Source organism: Polypterus senegalus, chromosome 4 (genome assembly GCF_016835505.1).
Source record: "Polypterus senegalus isolate Bchr_013 chromosome 4, ASM1683550v1, whole genome shotgun sequence".
Taxonomy (NCBI): domain Eukaryota; kingdom Metazoa; phylum Chordata; class Cladistia; order Polypteriformes; family Polypteridae; genus Polypterus; species Polypterus senegalus.
Genome location: NC_053157.1, coordinates 150713016 through 150726219, shown reverse-complemented (window position 1 = coordinate 150726219; position 13204 = coordinate 150713016). Strand labels below are relative to the sequence as shown.

The 13204-nt window shown below is 33.4% G+C and overlaps 1 protein-coding gene across 1 annotated transcript in view; it reads left to right on the top strand.

Moving 5' to 3' along the window:
- Window positions 1-13204, top strand: part of LOC120527727 (neuronal vesicle trafficking-associated protein 1) — a 47201-nt gene that overhangs the window by 32428 nt on the left and 1569 nt on the right. The window contains exon 4 of the mRNA XM_039751478.1: window positions 10695-10805. Coding sequence (XP_039607412.1) covers window positions 10695-10805 — 111 coding nt within the window. The remainder of the gene's footprint in view (window positions 1-10694; window positions 10806-13204) is intronic.

The window sequence follows — 13204 nt, the reverse complement described above, 5'->3', positions numbered from 1 at the left end:
TGGCTGGCAGACAAGTTTGAAAATTTAGGAAATTAAGTCAATCACATAAACTCACTGAGTAAAATATTGGGAGAACCTGTACAAATGCTTATTCATGCAATTACTGTATTTAATCAGCCAATCATGTGGCAGCAGCTCAGATTCGTTGACAGAAAGGCTACAGTAACTCAGATAACAACTCTGTACAATTATTGTGAGCAGAAAGGCATCTCAGAATACACAACAGATTGAATCTTGAGGTGGATGGGATACAACAGCAGAAAACCACTCCTGTCAGCCAAGAGCAGAAAGATGAGGCTGCAGTGGCACCAGCTCACCAAAACTGGGGGGTAGTCCACAAAGCACACTTTGCGAGTAAGCTTTGCTTGAACTGAGAAGCCTGGCTTATCTGTGCCATTGTTTGATTCGGCCAAAGATGATTTGGACATGTTGTGCTTGGTAATGGAGGCAACTACACATCATGTCTTATCCTGGTACGGACCAGGCTAAAGAAGCTTCACAGAATGTTGTGGATTGAGAGTTCATGAACTCCCAGTTCACTAAGAAACAAAAGCTCAAAAAAAAGGTTCCAGTGATATTTACTTAGGCATAACTGGAGTTGCTGAATTCTCATTTAAATTAATCTTCCATTTTGATTACAAAATGGTAAAGCATTGTAACCTAAACGATCCATTAAAAATAAACATTTAAATTATGTCATTTGTTACCATCTCTTTTGTCAGGGAGATTTTGTAGCATATTTAATGTTGCTGTATTCTTAGTTGCATTATCATTTAAATTATTTTGATATTCTTTGGAATGTGGTAAGACATTAAAAGCTACACTTTATTGAAAAACAAAAAGAATCAATAATATATCACATTTAAATTATTATCCCATTCAGCCGCATTGGTCTTATGTGTTGATGACACAAGGGAAAAATATAGTAATAAAAAATATGTTAAAAAGATAGTGTTATGTAATGTTAAAATCGTCAGTTATAATTGTACCAACTTTAAGTTAGTAAACCTCTAACACTAAAGTAACACAAATTTATATCAATGTAATGCACAAGTGAAAGACACACTTGCAAGATTTTCTAGGCTTAGCCATGGTGTGTTCTTTGTCGAGTATTGTGCTACACATAAAAGTAAAGGGCAATCCAGTTTTCTTTTGAAACTGGTGAATCTTCATTTCTGATCCTGAATACTGAACATGTTTGCTAATTTTCAAGACATTTCGGTCATTAGACAAAAATTAATTTCATCCATCCCTTTTCTAAATCTAATTTTCCTTGTCAGAGTCAAAGTTAATTACCTGAATTAAAGTAACAGTTGCTCTAAGTTGGGCTTGCTTTTCTAATTATTGTCCCATACGACAATAATGGACTTCCTTGATCTAATCAGTTTGTGAAGCAACAGAAAATGACATGACAGTTTATGCAATGTTGGCTACGTAGGAAAAAAAAAAACGTGTGGAACTGTAAGAAATCCATATACATGCCTGAAGCGTAAAATGACTTTTCAGTTAGATTTCTAAAACCTCAGCTGTAATCAGTAAATTTGGACATAAAAAGAAAAATCTATAAAAATACTGAGGTGATATGTTTATTTCACTGAACAAATTTCATTGTTGCAGCATATTTGGTATGGACCTCAACAGGTATGCTTGGACAAATTAGCAGAATGCATTGGCCGTTGCTGAAATTCTTCCTCTCGGTTTGCAGTTTGAATATTGGCCCAGTGTTTGAGTGGTTTTCTTCAATACTTGGGCCTTCCTGTAACATCTTAGTGGGATGCATGTTTGAATGACTGGTGCATCTAGATTGGCTCAGTGTGTCTCAGTATGCTCTGTGATACACTAGCAGCTGTTCCATGATTGGTTCCTACCAGGCACTCAATACTAGCATGACTTTCATTAGCTCCCAGTAACCCTGGAATTGAATTAAGTACATACTTAAAGTAGATGAATGAAAAGTGGAATTTATTTTCATTTAGTTTGTGCCATTCTTACATAATTTGTTTTTCTGCAGTCTGACTCAATCACAAACATAATGATGACTAAAATCAATTTGTAAGGATTGCAAAGTAAAGTGTATTTGACTAGAAGGAATCATTTAGTAATTAAAGGATGTAACTAAACTGAGCACACACAGAATAAGTCCAAATTCCTTGTTAAGATACAATGCTGAATTTGGGCTTGTAATTCAGCAGTTCGCAGCAACATAGCACAGCCATGATCCTATACAAAGAAATACACTGACTGCGTTTTTAGGTATGTTTACATATAACATAAAACGTGCCTACCACAGTTACCTCACCTGTCCTTCTGTCTGCATGAAACAACTTGACTCCTTGCACATTGATTTAGGTAAAATTTACAACACTTTTTCTTCCAGTATATTTGATGATAAAATTCAGTTTTTGTTGAGATATTTCGAGTATTATGTACTCTTATTTAAAAGCATTGACAAGTTTGCTACACTTTCTATGTTAAAACAGATAACTATTCTGTGCAACTTCAATTAAAATTAAATTAATGTTTCAAACTTACTTTCAGAGAGGTCACTTCAATATACAAAATATATTTTCAAATATTTTGTATATTTTTCTCTTTTACTTGCTGAACAGCCGCTTCTGACGGCAAAATGGAGCCTCAATACAAGCTTGTCAAGCGGTGCAGTTAGCATGTATGGGCAAGCCACTGGTTCACCAGCTCAGTTCCCCTGTTGCTTGAAGTAAGTTAATCATAAAAGTAAAAGTAAAGCATTATGTAAGCGAGACTCTATAATAGGGATGCTTCGGTCATGTTTTTTAAGGCCAATACCGATCACCAATTTCATGTTATTGGAACGACCGATTCTGATTTTTTTTTCTTTATCCCTTTAAAAAACTTTTTCCACCAATCTCCTGCATAACCAAATGCACAGAAGCCTTATGTCCTTTATTAAAGTGTTAACTTTGGTTATGTTTATAGTTAAACTATAGAGCACAGGTGTTACCTATCCATTTTCTATTAACAAAATTAAATTCTGTAGGCTTTGTGTTCATTGACCATAAAATACTAAAATAAATAAAATTTACTTAAAATACATATTTTAATTAATAAAATATGTACAAAATATTTATCCATAATACAAACAGTATGACATAAAGGAAAACAAATTGGTTCTCACAATTATTAATTCAGGCAGGCAGTGTGTTGTAGTGGTTAAGGCTTTGGACTTCAAACTCAGAGGTTGTGGGTTCAGATTCCACTATTGACACTGTGTGACCATGAACAAGTCACTTGACATGCCTGTGCGTCAACTGATAAAACCAAAAAGAAATGTAACCAATTGTATCGTAAATGTTGGAAGTCGCCTTGGATAAGGACGTCAGTCAAATAAGTAAATGTAAATGTACAAGCTGTCACATTGTTTCAAGCCTGTTGTTTACTTAGCAGCATTTTAAAATTCTTCTTTATCTTTTCTTTTTCCAATTAAAAATGTAAACTGCTTTACTTAAACAAGTTTGCAGTCTACACAACAAAACAGAGTCCTATTTTAATTAAAGGACAAAATAAAATGAAAGGTCTGATAGTTTTCCTTGAAGTTTGTCTAATTGCACAAGATGACTTTTTCAATTCCTTTTTCTCAATTTATTACTCCACTTTCCGTAATGTAAAGGTTAACATTTCAGTCGCCTCTGAAAAGAACTTTTCTTGTGATCGGCCAATTTACTGATCACTGATCGAGTTTTTTGTAGTGAAAATCGGCAGATTTAGATCAGTGGCAGCCTGTTTGTAGCATCCCTACTCTGTAAGCACAGATTAAATAAACACATACTCCATATTTACATTATACCAAAACCAACCTCATGGCTGTATTATCTGTGCCCTTATAATGATTCAGTATTGCTCAGAAACTGTAATTTTTTGGCAAAGCTCCCGACCTGCTCTCCAGCCGAAGCAACCAATAATTTTATCTTGAGATGTCAACAGAGATTAGAACTCTCCATGGGGTACTTCTTTAAATTGTGTTATGTGTAAGAAATTTGAATTACAATTGGTCACAAACCCTCCATAACCAACAGCTAACAACATGAGATCATTTAATGTCATTTTAACATCACTTGAATTGGAATCTGCTGTCTATGAAATTCTCTAAACCCTCACAAACCTATGTGGGATATACTGTATTTAAACAATATGACATTCTAAAGTACTGTATTGGAAAAGCATATGTATTTAATGTAATCTACTAATGCATGTAATTGCATTATATTACCTCTGTAATTCTTGAATATGACTCATTGTTACAACAATATTTACTGTATAAAAATGTGATACCTGAGTCTGAAGAAATAACTGAAAAATTTAAAATGCTTCAACTTTCAAACCAGTTAATTTGGTCCTCCAGTCCACCTGATTTTTGTACCACATGAGCATTTTCTAACTTGTTGTTAATAGTGAAACAACATTATTAGTTTCTTAGGATTAACACTATTTACAGGAAGGCATAGTGGTTATAAAAATAATGTTTTTTAAAGCTGTCCTCTCATCTGAAGAACTTTAAAGACCAGAATAAACTATAGAGTGTGTGGACTGTGCTTTATTTAACTATACATTAGAAAATAAAAAAAAAATCAAACCAGTGCAATTCCCTTGTATCCCACCTATACTTTAAAATTCTAAACATGTTTATAAAGATGAGGGGAAAACAGTGGCATAGTAGATAGTGCTGCTGCTACACAATTCTCAGGTCAAATCCTCCCACATGTATCCGATACATTTATTGAATTCAGTGAACTTAATTAGTAAAAGACAGGATGGGTGTTTTTCTATCATAAAAGCTGAAATTAAACACTGTCCTTTTTTTTGCCTGATATATAATGACATTTTTTTGTAATATTCATATTCGATACAACAGCATATTCATAACTATGAATCTTTATTTAAAAGTGTGAATATATTTGAAATATAGTACTATAATATATTATTATTATATATTATTCCACCATATCTTTAGTGCTTGGTGGGAGCAAATAAAGCATTAAAATGAATATTTTCCATAGGTTCAGTTCATTTGTATGTATAACATATCACTTAGACTTTATACTCAATTATCTGCTATAACAAATTATTCTGTAAAAAATGCTGCTTTAGATATCTGTGATAATGGAAGGTACAACACCACTGTAAAGTCTAAAAATCCAGATGCCAGAAATACAGACCACTCATGAATCTGGACTTTCTGAAAACTTGAATCTTTTAAAATTTCAGAGCTTTTGTGCATGAGAGCACATGCTCATGTGTAACTGCAACAGATATGCGATGGCAATAAGCAACAACATGAACCACATAGAATTAAATCAAATTACAAATTTGTAAACAAGGTGATATATAAAAGTGTTTAAAGAAAACAATAGAAGTGTCTGCCAATCAAAGTAGTATAGCCACAACAGCAATCATTGAAATGAACAAATAAAATACATTAATTTTGATAAGTGAAGCATTCTGTATTTGTTAATGAGTAAACCAACAAAACTTGCCTATTCATCTCTTCTTTGTTCTTTATTAAAATTAAATTTTAAAAGTACTGTTCAAGAATCCAGAAAACTCTGGGATTTGGTCACGTTTACTATAACCATCTATCAGCTGTACAGCCACTAGCTGACAGATATTCCAGTGTAATGATTTCTGAAATTAATGATATACAGTGCTACTTGTACCATGTCAGCAATAGAAATGGAATTCAGTGTTGTAATGACCACATTCTTTTATAGAACCCAGGATATGACTTAAGGAATTTTCACATTCACACTTAAATGGACAATATTAAAATGTGCTGTGTTGATAGTATTTTCAATTGCAGAACCAAACTGAGACGCAGTGAAGTAAGACAGGATTCCAGAAATTGATCTGAAAATGGTTTAAATTTTTTTATGATTTAAGCCCTTTGTTTTACTACTACTGTGAATTTAGGACTTTTGTAGATGTCTTATACTAACAGAGTTTTTCTGCTTTCATTCCTATTTTAAAAAGCCAAACGAAAACTCTCAAGGTATTTGCTGATGTAATATACTGTATCCCATGGCCTTGGACATTTAGGATTTATTCCCTTGTTTTAACATCAGTGTGTCATATGTAAGACTGTTCACTGTGTGCACTTGACCTGAAAGTTTTTTTTACTTTCCCTTGAGAGAATATCTCACTTTCATTTTAAGAAAGAGAATTGAAAGATATTCTTCAGAGAATTCATTCCTGCTCAGTTTATGTTAGGTATGCGCAGACAGCAAGCAAAACTGAGCATAATGTTTTTTTTTTTTAATACAATGCAGGGGACATGCAGTCCTAAAGCGAGATAAAAATTTCCAGTATAAAAAAAAACCTGAACTTCATCTTCAATGGGGGTCAATAAATCTTTTGAATGAATAATTTATTTTTGTACCAAGAATATAGTGTTCCTAAATTTTTATTTTATATGCCATAATTCCATGAGTCTAGGAATTTTAGATACACCATATTCTTTCCATCAATGCACATCTCACATATTTAGTCCAAACATCCTGTAACTTTAGAACAATGGCCCAGTTTTGTACTGCCTCTGATAATCTCTATTGTGTCCTTATGCCACAATAGATAAAAGACCTGTGAAAAGATAAAACCACAGCTTCAGCTACATGGGAGCTGTTAATTTGTTGTAGCACTCTGTTTTTTGTAAAAGCAACCTTTAACTTAAAATTGGCCGATTTTCACTAAAAAAAAAAAGACTCGGTCGGTGATAAGTAAAAAGACAGATAACAAAAAAACGATATTCAGCCCCTGTGTTTCTAAGCTGTATGGTTATTTAGTTACAGTGCTCCTTTACAAAAGATATTATGGTAGTTGAGACTGCACACATTTTTTTTCAGCAAATGTCCTGCAGTGTAAACAAAGATCATCGAGTGGAAGCTTATTTTATCAGTGAAAGAGGGGTGATTGGTATATTAGCTGTTACGTTAAAGAAAGTGGTGTAATAAAATAAAAAAATTGGGAACAGTCTCCCCTAGACTTTCTCGTATACTCAGATATAGGGATGGATATTTGAGGAGTAAACTGCAAGACAATGATTATATTTTTATATTATGTATATTAAAGAACCATCAACAACAAATCAAATTAATACTATATTGAACAATTATTATAAAAGTAAAGTTGAATAAATCGGACACTATAGCTGCATGAATAAAAGGTAAAGTTCCACTTCCGGTTAGTGGAAATAGTCGAAAGGTTGACAGAAATCTACGTTTTGTACCTAATACTTGTATGTACAGTTTGGTTGACCTAAGTGAAAGCATTCTCAAGTTATCGTACTTACATACACACACACACACAGACATACATAATTCTAAAAATTGTATTTTCGGACTCATGGAGGTCTAAAACATCAAGATTCATCAAAATCTCGAAATGGAATTTTTGGAGGATTACAATACTTTCCCTATGAAAAAGTAATCTGAGAAGCTGTCATGTGCAATTAGACAAATGGCAAGAAAAGATGATTTAAGGAATTCAGACCTTTATTTTGTCCTTTAAATTAAAATGGACACCTCTTGAACTTGGACAGCAAGCTTGTTTAAAATGCAGCAGCTTACACTTTTAATTGGAAAAGAGAAAAGATGAATTTGAAACTTCTGCTTAATAAACAATAGGTTTTGTTTTAAAGAGTTGTACTGTGCTTATTATTTGTTGCTGTGCATCATACAGCATATGTTTTGGAAAGAAATAAGCACTACATAATGAAAATTGTAATCCAAATTATATCATTACACCTCAGTAACTAGGAAGGTCTAGCTGATACATTGAAGGAAAAAAACATGCCTGTATAAATACAGTAAAAGATATTTTAACAGAAAAAAGCTGTAGTGCAATTAATGATTTAAAATGATTAATGTATATAGACATGCACATATGCGTTTTAAAGTGGCATTTAATTGCCAACATCAATTAATTGATTGTGTGAGAATATATTGTTGTTAGAGAAATGGTGAAAACTACTTTTTTAAAATTAAGCTTTGTTTCGGATAGGTACATTACAGAAAAAAACTAAACAATATGACAGCTTGTAATTATGTGACATTTTTTCTTTTCTTTTATGCCATATGTATTATGGATAAGTATTTTTGTACATATTTTATTAGTTGCATTTTAAGGATTTTTTATTTATTTTAATATTTTATAGTCACTGAACAATAACCCTACAGAATTTCATTTTGCTCATAAAAAATGAACAGTCAACACTTGTAGTCTATAGTTTAATTATAAAAATACAGTTTAATATAGGACATATGACTTCTATTTGTCTGGTTATGCAGGAGATGTGTAAAAAGTGTAAAAAAAAAAAGTGAAACAATTGAAATCAGTTTTGGAATCAGTCAAACACGTAACATGAAATCGATGATTGGTATCTGCTTTAAAAAACCTGATCAGAGCATCCCCAATTATCACAAATGCTAGAGATTCCTTATGACCCCACTTTTTGTTTATCACAGTATGAATGCAGAAAATTCAGAGGGCCACAACCAAGATGACACCACTTTTAAGCAAGGCGTCTGTAATGTTGGACAAAGGAGCAGTTTGACTGTTTCAAAAGTACTTGAGACTGCTTACTAGTTCAGAATGGTCACTGAATTCACTTTGCCAAATTATCAGCCAAGGACTTAAGCTGTTTATTAAATGAAGCAAGTGAATTTTGTCCTGTAGGGGTGTAGGTAGAGCTAGTCAGCCAGCTTCACTAAGAAAGACGGTAAGTGTAAGAACTCAGAACTGGGAGGAAGCATGCAGCATAAAAGGAGCAGTGTAGACTGAAGGGAAGAAAGGACACAAGATTTAGTGTGGAAGCTCCTGTACTCACCAGGCATCTCCTAAAGCCGACAGTGGAGTAACCTTAGGAAGAAAATGGTGCTAGTGGGGGTTAGTCAGGGTCTGTCACAAATTCTTCCAAGGATCATTAGCTGCCGCTGATATGTCTGTGTCAGTCCTTCCTCTCATGCGTCTTGGTTGTTTACATAGATATTCCCAAAGAATCAAAAGCAGACAGAACGCTTTTAAAAATTCTCTATGAAAGAAAGCATTAAAGTGCATTTTATATTAATCTGATTATGTACTATATGCTTGTTGCATAATTTAAACATAACCTACATGTATGTCTCAGGTTTTTTTTTTTCTTTTTAGATTTTAGTTAAAAAGCAAAGGGGAGGGGGCAGGTGTTTTGCACAAATATTGCAGTACCTCAGGACTTTCTCCAATTCATACACTGGCTCTTTGTATATAAATATTAATAATACATTTAATTTATATAGCACCTTTTCTATAGACAAGAATACTGCGTGTTGTACTAAATATGCTAAATGGCATGTTTCCTAGATGTTTTTTGTGTTGATTGTGGCTCTCCATTTCATTGCCTAGTACTTAAAAAAAATGTAAGGACAAGCATTATAGCAAAATGGAACAGTCATAAAATGGTAGACCAATATGCCAACTTATGATACTCCAAGATGGTAGTGTATTACTGAGCAACTGTCATATTTATAGAACACACAGCATATCAAACCTGGCATACTGTGGCTTAAAATAGCAGGATATAGTTAGCCCAAAACACAGAGAATGGAGGAAGCATAAAGGTGCTACACACAGCGTGTTCAATCCCCTTATCTAGGTTACTGTGACAGTTACTGTCCTGCATGCTACAACTGTCCCTGTAGTTCCTCCAAGTCATATGTATAACACTTGGGAAACTAGTGCAGATTTACTTTGTTTTATATGGCATCTTTCATAATAAAATGTATTATAATTAAAATACAAATTTTAAGTAATGGTGGTATTTCAAATGCTGTTAGAGTTCTGGATATTATGGAGGAGAGGAGAAACTGCATTCACATGGCACGAGGGATCAACTTTGTGTGGCAGGCGATAATCTGTTTTTTTATTTCCTTTTGTTATTTTGCTGTCTGTCATTAATCACTTTGATTCTGTTAATCCTAATCTCATCTAGAGTGTCTTCTCTTGGTTTTTCCTTCCATCTCTTAACTTGATTGGCTGGATCGCCAGTATTTAAAGCATTACAGTATACTATTTAGACTATCTAAAAAAAGTCTTGTGTGTCTATTTTCTTAAACTATTTACAAAATAGCAAGTCACCTAAGTAAATAATTGTCTTAAAAAGGAGTACATTGACTCAAAGGGCAGGAAAATATTTGCAGATCTAACCTGATTTATTCACACTTATTTGGTCAAGTGTAATGAATGAAATGCAATGGAAGCCTAGATTATCAATTTCAGTTTAACTGGCCATTTCTTACCAGGTACAGCTTGTAGTTGACAACACAAAGGCTCTTCACTAATGACACACGTAATTCCATGAATGACTTAGCCACATATACCTGTACTGTGGATATGCATCCCAGTAAAACTAAATCTGACTACTAAATAATGCTGTTAGAAAGACTGAGAAATGCCATGTTTTATTACCACTGGTCAAGCCTAGCAGTAACATGAGCCTGACCAAAATGCACAAAACTAGAATTCAGTCTTGTTAAACTGCTGCGGCCTCCACAAATACCAGGTGCATTTCCTTACAGAAGACAAGGTGCAAATATGAGGATTTTTTTTTTCAATTTTACAGTTTTTAAAAAACAGTTAACAGAACTCTAAATGTTTTTTCTAATGTATTTTTTTTTACTTTTTGTTTTAAGGTCACAGTTTTAGTTCTCTTTGCACTGGCATTCATAACTTGTGTAGTGTTTTTGGTGGTCTACAAGGTATACAAGAATGACCATGCCTGTCCAGAAGGATTCATCCTGCAGGTAGGTTTGAAGCTCAGAAAAGTAATTTACTGTTCTCTCTTCTTCAAACTTAATTTCTTTATACAGATTTGCCACTGATCCAACTGATACAGTATTATCCTGGATACTGGTTCATGACAGAAAAGCATTAGATTAGATGGAACAGAACTTTATTTGTTCCTAGAAAGACATTGGCTTTTTACAGAAGTTCAGTAAATAAATACATACATAAATATAACAAACAAATACAAACAAGAATTCCCAAAAGGAAAGCCAGCTTCTGACTTGGTCAAAAATAATAAGAGCAGTCACCATCACAGTGAGGCATTACAAAGGGGTACTGCCATTGGTATAAGGAAGTTTTTATGTTTTATAACATCAAGACCTGCAAAACATTGGAATATTCTTATTCTCTTTTTAATAGATTTTCTTTAACAAAAATCATCCCTATAGGTAAAAATGTTTCTATTAATAACGCCTTAAAACAAAACCTTGACTCAATTCATTCCACTTAAATCCTTTTAAATTGTGGAATGCATTTCAAATAGCTCAGTAGTCTCAACAGAATGACTCAGTTATGGCACATAACACAAGTCAATAAGGTCTAAATTCAGCTCTGGATGCGTCCATGTGAGGTGTGGCTCAATATTTATAACGGTGCTGTTGACCAGGAGGTGAGATTATAAATGTTTTATATTGAAAATTCTGCTGTAATATATACAAATGTGTATATACGTTTTTGGGCTGCATCAATATATGTGCCCTCGAGGTAAATATAGACTGGTATCAAGTGATTTTCACAAAATTGTTACACATCAATACACAATCAAAATTACAGTACTGAATACTATTTAGATAATAAATACTGAAAACTGAATCTGATATTTCATGTTAATTAACCAAGGGGATGCTTGCTGTGATGCTTTGCATCCACTGACTTTTTTATTTTAAGATCACTAACCTTTTACTTTGCTCACAGAGCTTCCTTTTATCTCCATGTGAGTTGCACTTTGCAGGGTCATGGTGGGAGCCAATGAAGGAACTCGGAAACACCAGTGCCAAATGCGACAGAGGATTTTAGCTGAGGCTCATTGTTCCTAGCAGGAATGTGTTTTGTTATGCAAATACTCATAAAATGCATCAATTTTACACTGCAAATATTAACACCAAAGCAAAAATTCCTGTAAATGGTAAAAAAAAAATACAAATATTTGGCCTTTGTTATTGATAATATAGCACAATGAAAAATATTGTAATAGTCTAGTATATTGTGTTTTTTCAGTTACCTTTAATAACAGTAAATCAAGTATTCTTTGCAGATTTTGCCCACTTACTTAAAAAGTCTAAAACCCAGCCTTCGTTTATATCACATTGTACAAAGAAAACCTTTTAATTATTTTGTCCTATATCACCTTATAATGGGAGGAGTTTACAGAATTTACATAACCAGATGTAATGTCCAGTTACGTTAGCCATAAAAGGTTTTCAGCGTAATTAAAACTGAAAATAAGACACAAGTTTGCTTCTTAAATTGTACTACCAATTAGCTCAGACAGCCAGCCTTCACCTATCTAGAAAGTTTGCTGAGCTCATGACGTGGTATGCAAATGAAATTTGAATAGAAATAACATTAATCTGTATTTTTAATGTTTGATGACAGTAAGCTGATATCCAGAGTAAGGGTTTATAACAGGATTCAGTGATTTTGGGCAAACACCATAGATGGTAAAGGAGGTTAAAATTTAAATAATGCCTACATTTGTTTTACTTGATTAGATTTAAACTTGCATAATATACTTGATTGAGCAGACAATCAGTTCCATACAAATTAGAGCACTCTGTTCAGAATATTTTACCTAAATTAATGTTGATAAAGCATGTCTTGCCTTTAAAGCATTTAAGAAAATCAGACTATTATGTGTGCAGAGTATTTACTAGTGTTAAAATAAAACATCAAAGCAAACATCTTAATATTCATTTTATTTATTGAAGAAAATTGATGTACCGGATGCTAGGACTGACTGTAATCTGCTTCAGTGGAGGAATTTACAGCACTTTTAAGGAATGCAGTGAGGGAAGCAAAATATGTTTATAGGTTTAAGCATATTTGATTATTTTGTACTGCTAAGAATGTGTGAGCCAATTCTTACTATTCATTCATTCCTTCCTTGAATGAGAGTAGACATGATCCCCTTTATGTAGAGCACTTTTATGACAGCGCTTCAACTTGGGTTATACTGTAACTCAACATGGTAACTGCTTCAACTAGAAGAGAACTAACTAAATTGGACGAAGGCTAACATGTTCTCTTAGCATGATGTTACTTTACAGTGGGGCAGTGCACAGCTGCAGGGTCAACAGGATGAACCTTCATGTGCAACGACAGCATACTCAAAAGATTAGTTTAGCTTCAAAAGTCG